The following is a 9,475-nucleotide window of genomic DNA, read 5'->3' as shown; positions in this document are numbered from 1 at the left end:
CAGAACAGTTTTAAAACTGCTACACATTATTTTGTGATACTAAAGGGGTGTAAGGACCTTAATGCACCCCTTGCCTATAATCCTCAACTACTTTGCTCTCCAAGCCCGCCTCTACTATTTTGTTACTTGTATCCCACCTTTTTCAAACAAATTGCCAATAAGTATTACTTTTTCTATTCAGTTCCAAACTCACCTCTAAACATATAATCCGAAATCGAATTCGAAATCGAATTCGAAATCGAAATCGGGTCCAGAATCAAATATGAAACCATCCATGCCTTTGTAGATTCAACAATCACAATTTATAACTTAAGAAAAAAGAAACTACATCGTTCCAATATTCTAATGCTAAGAATAAATATTGAAACGATCTCAACTCAAGCACTGATCGGTTCAGTAGCTTTCTCCAGCCATTTCATCTCAGGAGTATTCAAATGTGGAGCAAGGATTTCCCTGCATCTAATGTGGTAGCTGTTCAGCCATTCGACTTCTTCAGGCACGAGGAGGCTTGTATCGATCAACTTCGTTTGATATGGTGCCTGATTCAATAAGGTATCATTTGTCAGTATAGCCAACCAGGAACACAAGATTCGGCAAAGAATTTACATTAACAACTTTAAGCAGGATCCCTAGAGCCTAACTCAATTCACTTCCTTCTTAACTTTTTGTCAATTGGGACACACATCCTAAAACAATTTTAGAAGATTAAATCTTCTCTCTACTATGAGCGAAGTTGCTTTAGAATGAAATAGGCAAACTAGAGGAGGCAAACCAGAGGCAAACAAGGACTATGTGCTAAATATTGGGACTAGGATGGACTTGCTATAGTCGAGGTAGGCTACAACGATTGTTGTGTGTTTATTTTCTTATAGTATCTCCGCATAAAGACATAGATTTAGTCTATCACCGCGTTTTTCTTCAATCAACAAACTGTAACTTCTAATTGGTGTATGGACAAACCTCTCTTAGCACTACATTGACCACATTCCTAGCTTTCATGAGTTTAAACAGAGTTCAGATGCATCGAAGTTTATCTGGTATATGTAGATGGAAACTTACCCATGTAATATGCTCAAAAGACAAGTAACCCTTGTCACCAAAATTGAATTTTGTATCTGCTTCTTTTACTAGAAGAACGTTCTCCAACCTTATGCCAAAGTTTCCATCCTCATAATAACCGGGTTCTGCAAAACCAAGTTAAAAGTCAACAAAAGAAAATGACTTTTTTAGATCCAGACATTTTTAGAAAAATTGATAAAGCTCGTTATCGAGAAAATACCATCTGTCACAGTCATTGAAGATTGTAATGGCACATGCCGAGCAGGTGGCCTGAAACTGATTTGATGAGGACCTACATAAAGAAAAATTGGTGAATTAGGTTACAAGATATAATCGAATCTTTATTTTAGTACTTTTAATACCAATTGATGCACAACTGTATTTTAGTTAATTGTACAATGTACGCAGGTATATAGGAATGTTTTAAATTACATCAAGTTCTATGAAAAATGCATCAGGCTCGTGAATATTGAAAAATAAAGTACAGCTAGGTTTGTAAAGTAACAACAGAAAAGTCTGAGAGTTTCTTTATCTACATTGTTAACAAAACAGGGGGGAACATTTCCAGAGTTGTCATACGATTAGTCCAATATCATCACATTACAAAATGCATTTATTTGCACACCTTAAGGTATGAGACATATAAGCGGTCGGTACGCAAGAGTAGTTATAGTTGAACAGAATGATGATGTGAGATAAAAGAATGATTAATACCAAAGAAGGATATTAGAAGTACTAAAATAGATAGAATAAGTATAATTAGTAGTAATAAAATGAAGAAACGGAATCAAATTATCTTATAACCAAACCATCCGTCATAATATGTTACTCACTCCATCCCCCAAAAGTACAGCACATTTGATTTGCACAGGTCATACGAAAAATGGTTGGTAGATGTGGTTTGAGTGGATAGAGAGTATTACTGAGACCCTTCTTGGTATGATGGAACGGATGAGGGAGTGGAATGGTGAATCCTACTTTCATTCATTTCTTTACTTGGTATAATGGAATGGAATGCTCTTGTGATGGAATGGAAATGCAAAGGACTTCTCATTTCAATTATATGTTCATTCCATTCCACCCTCATGTCATTCCATCATACCAAAAAGGACCTAAGAGTCCTACTATGTAGAAAAACAGTGGTTCTTTTGGTAATAAGAGGTATTTGGAACAATGAAATATAAAGTTAAGTGTGGTGTCATATTCTTAAATGAAAGTGCTCTACTTTTGGGTGACACCAAATATAGTAATTTTCCTATACTTTTGGGGAATAGAGGGAGTATTATATTTTGAAAACATAGTTATTCAATGTGATAAAAAGTTTGTTCCATGAACACTCATGAACAATGAGTCATCTAGTAACTATATTACTGACGATTAACCAGTTTTGCAAAAATTCCAGGAAGCGTATTCATATAATTTTAGGTAGGCTTTATAAGTACTGTATATTACTCCATAATATCTCAATGATACAAAGTTATGGATCTTTAGTGGGACTGTGCATAACTGATTAAATGTACACTAGTTATAAGACTAATACATCTTCCAAAGACCCATGTTTTATTCGAAAGAAGAAATATCGTCATTATACGCTTGTTGATTTTTAGATGATGAAAATTCTATCTACAAGATTACAACTGCACATTTGCTATGTGTGCGTCCATTTTGAGAAAGTCATAAAGATGCAGGTTTTAGAGAGAATTTAGTATCTCTATTAAATGGGACATGATACAGATTCTTGAACGTACCTTCATGAACATTTAGGTAAGAGCCTATCCCATGACCAGTGCCATGCCTGTAGTCAAGACCATACTTCCACAAAGGAACACGTGCAAGAACATCAAGTACATGACCTGGAAAAAATAACAGCAACATAAAGAGTTCTTGTCATAATTTCACCAAAGCCAAAAGCAACTCAAAGATTGAATTTGTATCTCATGACAGATCAAAATCAAGAATCATAGTCCAATCCAAACATCCTGAGTTCTTGTCATAATTTCACCAAAGCCAAAAGCAACTCAAATATTGAATTTGTATCTCATAACAGTCCATAAGTAACTATCCTAGTCCAATCCAAACATCGTGAAGATCACAGGTATTATTCAAAACAAGATAAACAACAAAAATGTATAGCAAATGAATACAATATTTACCAGTGGTTCCGCTTGGAAATCGAGCATTTCCCAGGCCAATGTGTCCCTTAAGAACCTACAATTATTAAAGAGCAAAAAGAGAATTCAAAATAGTATTGTTCAATATAATAGCAAAATTTCTGTATGTGTAATTCATTAAAAACTGAGCTAAAGCTATCATCGGTTGTGGGTTTTCCAATACCAATGACAAAACATTATGAACCTTTTCTTCTCTTATTTTTAAGAACACATAGTATTCTAGGATTCCCAATTATATAGACTTATGAATTTTCTAAGCGAGTACAGTTGTACCTCTACTCATATATGATTAACTTCATGCAGATAATTTTAGTTCCCTAAAAATATTGCTCAAACTTAACTTTCTTGCTTAACACCTATGATTCACCAATCACTCAATTTCGTCACAAAGTACTGAACAGAGAGGCAGTACATATTTAGTCTGCATTCTACAAGGAATATTATTACCTCAATCCACCACAAACATGTGAACACCAGGAAATCCAAACTAATTTGTTCTTAAAGTACATGAGGGTTTATGAAGGAGCACACTGCATACCGCGGTATAACAGGCTTTCTCATGTGAAGTAGGTTTTCCAAAATGGACAGTCCGTGTAATGTCAGTTGTTCCATCTAGATACTTTAAATACGAATAAGACCGATATTAGTATATGTATCAAAAAAGAGGAGAATCAGAGATAAGTGTTAGTAAATAAAGATGTAGAAAGGACTAAAAGAAAAGCATAAGAAACTGAGAAGGCAGGTAATGCACCTGTGCTCCTGAATCACAAAGGTACATCTGATTGGGGTCTAGTTCGGCACATGTTTCCGGCTCTGGATTATAATGGATGATTGCACCATTTGGGCCAACTGATGAGATAGTTGGAAAACTCAGCCCCCTAAAATGCTGTCAATTAAATACAAATGCAGTTACTGAGGAAAGTTATTCAGATTCTCAACTTGTAGAAACTATTAAAATTGGTATCAGGATAACTAATCAGTTTTTGATGACTTTTGCAAATAAGTATAGTAGTATATTTATTATGATTTATGTGACTAAAATCCCATTTACATATTTTGGATCCATATCTTTGTTTGTACAAGATACTGTATCTAGATATTACTCCCGCTTTATCCATCTCTTCATCTATTTTTCTTGTATTCAAACAACTTACTAGTGGGACTCGAAGCCCACGCCTTTCGACTTTTCACTTTTTTATCCTGACTATATTTCTAGAATATATGTAAAGTATACACAATATTATACTACCTCCGTCCCTTAAAAATAGAAACTATTTCCATTTTGGACAGTCCCTTGTATATAGAAACATTCTAAACTTTTTATTTTAGGATGTGGACTCCACAATCCACTAAGACCACTTCCATTACTTTTTTTCTTCCTCTCTCTTACTTTATCCATTTTTCTCTTCATTTCTCTTACTTTACTAATTCTTTTTTCTTACTTTACCAATTGTGCATTAAAACCCGTGTCATTTCAAAAGTTTCTATTTTTTTGAGCAAAGAAATTATACTGAAAGATTCATTAATCATGCCTTCTTAAAAGATAGTTAATCATACCTCTTTAGATGCACGGAATTCCTCGAGTTTATCACTTACAGACACCTCAGTGAGTTTTGTTGTCCTCCTTCATCAAGATAATAACATAATTCAAAAGAATAGTTATTATGATGAAAAGTTAAGTGTCTATGCAGTTCTAAATGTATATATTCCAAGAAAAAGTTAGTAGATCCTGAACCTGAGACGAAACTCTCATAATTCAGTTATATTCTGCTAAGAATGCAACAAATTTTGCAATAAAGATAACTTTTGATCAGATATTTCATGTTTTTTTATAGACGTATGCGGAAAAAAGATGATATTACTTAGGAATGTAGAAAATAAACACGAGAACAATTTAATCCCCATAATATAGATAAATTTTATTGTGTATGATACATGATAATTAATCTTATCATATTATTCCTCTTTGTTGCCTTCTAAACAAGAAGGCTTTCTATAGATGACATTACCAAGCTGTGTGGAGCATAACTCCATCTTGAGCTCACCACATACAGCTAAAGGTAGTACTACAGCTAGTTTATTCCACTCAAGCTCTAGCTTGGGCTTAAAATGTGCTAGGATTCTTTTCAGTTTAGTTATACACTCCTATGCTCCTATCATAGTTCAAATTAAGATTACCAGCTTCATGATTATTGAATATTGGGCATTAAAAGGTCAGTCACTGAGAGTTTCCATAGGTGAATTTCGTGACACTCAGCCAATTTTTTAGAGTCAAATAAGGTTTGAGAAAACGTACTTAGAATAACACTAATTACTAGAGAGATGACTTGAGGGAAACAATTTCAACAGTATAGTATATCAGAAGAGGAAGACCATATCATTTACCATGTGAGATATGCAAAGGTGCAAATACATGTGAAAAATCCATTTTTTTATATTCAATAGGGAAATAAACAGTACGTATAAAACTTACAGTTGAACCTTATCGTTGACCTCGCTGTCAATAAAGTAACCGGATGCTCCATAAATTTCCTGCATCTAAGTGTAAAGAAAAGTAAAACTGATGTTGCCTGTCAAAACATAATTCTTAAAGATATATTCCAATCCATTAATTGAATAAAGGAGATACATATTCAAAGAAGTGATTCTGATTTCTGACACAACTGAGAACACAATAAAGATTACCAGAGTCTGCTTAAACAAATATCATCTAGATAAAGAGCTTCGGGAAAGATTTTATCAAGGGCTAGTAACCATATAAAGATTCTATTATCATTCCCAATTTTGAAACTAGACACTTGGAGGGCGTTTAGCTAAAGTGAAACTAAAAAGTAGAATGAATCCAGAAAGAAATGAAATAGTCTTGATATCCAGTTTCACGTAGTAATTTTTGTACCTGTTTATCCAGCCAAATAAGATATTGTACCACAGCTGCCCCATCACGTACATGTGCATTCTTCAGTCCTTGTATCTCAACAGGATTCTGCATGAATAAGAATTCCAATAAGTAGATTCATGGGGACAAAGCTTCATACAACAATTCGGTTAAGTAAATGAAGACAGATAATGTTTTTCTCACATAATTTTACACACAAAAAGGTTCAGACTTTCAGAAACTTATTAAGGTGCATGGTATATAAAGAATAGTTTCTTCGCACAACTAAACCTCAAGCTCTAAAGGATTCTTAACTACCACTAACCTATGAGCAAAAATAGGTCAAATGAGGCAAAATGCTATTCCAAGAAAAATAAAATATCAGGGAGAACAACTGAGTAACTGGGAAAGTAGATATCTAAATCTGCATTAACATTGCATATCCCATCGTTTAAATTTATAATTGTGAACTGAACAGCCGAATGATGGTTGGTGACAATCATTCAACTATTAATTGCAAGTATCTCAAATTGTGAACATATAATAATCAGCTTATACACATGGATAGTTAATTCTTTAGAAATGACTCTGGGAGACGAAAGTATGATGAACAGTGAACAATGGAGCTAAAGATATTACATGCATTCTGTAGAAAAGATAACACAGCATACCGCATAACTGGTACTAATGGGGAAATTACTGGAAGGTAATAAAAGCTTGTGTATCTCAGAGAGACAAAATACCTTAAGGGATTTCGCAAGGGCCAAAGGAGAGGATTGCAGGAAAACCTTATCCTGGTTCAGTTTTGAATACAAAGCAAAGCAACACGTCCCAGGGTCAACCCATATGAGGTCATTGCTTTTCTCTTCTGCAGAATTATTGATACCACCAGATGCTGTCTCTGTGGCATCGCTTACCATTTCTTTAGCTTTCTTGGCAGACATAAGCTGGTCAGATGCAAGTAACACTGCATCGGAGCTCACTTCACTGTAATCACGCAACTCAATACCATTTTTCTCCAAATAAGACCCCACCTGCAGATGACATTTCTCAAGAACTTGAGGCCAAGATAACTAAATATGAAGGGGACGAAGTATTACTCGAACTGTATGCATTCTAACCTCAGAAGACACCTTTCGTTTGTCAACGTAAAAGAAAGCTGCAGTTGATGTGACTATAGCAAATGCATGAACAACAGGAGAATAGGAAACATCAGACCCACGAACATTGAACAGCCATGCTACCTACATAATTACAGAAAAATTAGAAACATGTGATTCTAACAGTACATAGAATAAAAGTAAATGCCGAACACCCAATATGGCCAAACTGCATGAGCTTGCCTCATCCAATGCAGAAAGTACAATAGCACGGGCTTTTTCTTGCAGAAGCTCTTCCCTCAACTGCTTCAGCTTATCTTCAACAGAACAACCAGAAAACTTAATTGGGTGCACAACAACAGGATTTGCCTCGGGTGGGGGTCGACTAGTCCAAACTTCATCTACCAAGTTAGTAGTCGTCTGGATCAATTTTTGTTGCTTCTTAGCAAAAGCACGCTCCCACTTATGTGCAGTATCAACCGATATGCACCAAGGATCAATACCAATAGCAGCATCAGTTGGCAGATTCTAGTACAGCATATCAAGGTTCAGTTATTTGGATCAATGAGGATGATAAACAAACAAAAAAGGAGCAGAAAATGCAATAAAGTATCCGTCACATAATTAACAGAAAATAGTCAATTAGTATAATGATCTATTACCAATTAAAAAGAAAAACAAAACAAAACATTACAAATTCAGTAAAATGGCCAAAAATGCAGTGTCCATATATTTCGTGATGATTGGGAAAATACTTCCCAATGCCCTCCTGTTGTGGACTGGCAGTTCTGAAGATGAGTTTTGAAGCATAGATATTCTTCCTTTTATGTATTACAAAATGGTTAAGATAAGATCATTCAGATTATTGTGCTACAAAATGTGCTTGCTTGATGGAATCATATAGGAATGTGATTTCAACTCTCACATCAAACATGGATATCATACTAAAACAAATTTATCAAATCAACAAATCACACAGAGTCTCACATCAGCCATCCAGACATCAACAGCTGGGTCTTCTCCTGAACGCATGAGCTTCCACTCATTTGTAAGCTCCTGCTCTGCCTGCAAAAAATACCTTCCATCTGTCCAAAGTAAAGCCTCATTTGCTGTTATAAGTGCCAATCCTGTATACATGTAGTACTTTGTTAGAACCAAACAAACAATAATAATATGCAAATAAATACACAACTGGCATGTGCTACTAATTATGGCACAAAATAATAGTACCATCTGCCGATATTCTTACCTAAAACAGCAATGTTCTAAAATACCAAATCGATCCTGATCAGTACTTAGTTCAAATCCAAGAAAGTACTTGTACACATAATTGACGGAAATTGAGAACAATCACAGCGGATTAAAAGCTTGTGTTGTATTTGGTGAAAAGCAATAACAATCAGTTTAATAATCAGGTATGAAGAATCATCCTCATCAAACCAAATGCACAAGGTAGACCACAAAATGAAGAAATCCAAATTGAAAACAGAACTATGTATTTCAAATTGAGGAAAACTCAAGTCTCAAGGAGGCAATAACCGATAAGAACATATCCAAAACAGTATCATACCAGCGCTTCCGGTGAAACCAGACACGAATTCGCGCCGTTTGTCCCTCGCGGATACGTATTCGCTCTGCCAATCATGTTATACAGTCAACGTCGAAATCGTATCAGCGGAAAATTGATCATCCAGTTAATTGCGCATGATAAACAGAGAGATACATGAATCAATAACCAAATCAGAACGTAGAAGTGTGTTCGACCTGGTGATAATCCTCGGAAGGAACGACCAAAGCGTCAAGTGGAGGGGAGTGAGAGAGCATGAGAGCGCGGAGAGCAGCCGCCATTTTCTGGATAAATTTTGCTTTTTGAGGACTCTTAGTCTGACTGTGTAGAGAAAAATGAATCGGAGGAGAAAGGGAGGAAGATGATACCGATTTTATCGACTGCAGTTGCGTAATTAAATTGGACTTTATTATTTTATTCAATAAATCATTATTTAATTAAATAAATAAATATATCCTCGTCTAAAGATGAACACCCATCACTCTAATTTCACTGGATTTGATATAGTTTGAAAATTAAAAAAAATAAAAATAAAAAAATGAAATATTTAAGATTTGAGGTGTACGTTAGTTATTTATTCTATTTTTCGGTTATAAATCTATTCCATAATTAATAAAGGCAAATTTCAATTAGTATTGATTGCAAATCAATTCGATGGCAATGAGATAATAACACATGTGAAGCTAATTCATACCACAATTAA

General features: G+C 34.8%; 1 protein-coding gene across 1 annotated transcript; it reads right to left on the bottom strand.

Annotated features, from left to right (window-relative positions):
- Window positions 1-231: 231 nt before the first annotated feature.
- On the bottom strand, window positions 232-9,128 carry LOC125213300 (aminopeptidase P1). Its single transcript, XM_048113762.1, has 16 exons — window positions 8,970-9,128; window positions 8,776-8,839; window positions 8,193-8,332; window positions 7,449-7,733; window positions 7,227-7,349; window positions 6,849-7,139; window positions 6,127-6,213; window positions 5,704-5,768; window positions 4,788-4,854; window positions 3,982-4,116; window positions 3,769-3,849; window positions 3,213-3,267; window positions 2,808-2,912; window positions 1,280-1,351; window positions 1,060-1,184; window positions 232-539 (listed from the first exon to the last, which is right to left on the bottom strand). Exons 1-16 carry the CDS (start codon window positions 9,051-9,053, stop codon window positions 378-380), a joined length of 1,941 nt encoding a protein of 646 aa, XP_047969719.1. The 5' UTR covers window positions 9,054-9,128; the 3' UTR covers window positions 232-377.
- Window positions 9,129-9,475: the final 347 nt, after the last annotated feature.

Source organism: Salvia hispanica, chromosome 3 (genome assembly GCF_023119035.1).
Source record: "Salvia hispanica cultivar TCC Black 2014 chromosome 3, UniMelb_Shisp_WGS_1.0, whole genome shotgun sequence".
Taxonomy (NCBI): Eukaryota; Viridiplantae; Streptophyta; class Magnoliopsida; order Lamiales; family Lamiaceae; genus Salvia; species Salvia hispanica.
Note: the sequence above shows the minus strand (reverse complement) of the source record. Positions and strands in the feature narration are given on the sequence as shown.

Coding starts and splice junctions, on each gene's coding strand:
- LOC125213300 (XM_048113762.1), bottom strand. CDS start 9,053: ATGGCGGCTGCTCTCCGCGCTCTCATGCTCTCTCACTCCCCTCCACTT. Junction 8,333..8,775: donor TGGTTTCACCGGAAGCGCTG/GTATGATACTGT, acceptor ACATGTATACAG/GATTGGCACTTATAACAGCA. Junction 6,214..6,848: donor CCCTTGCGAAATCCCTTAAG/GTATTTTGTCTC, acceptor TTATTCATGCAG/AATCCTGTTGAGATACAAGG.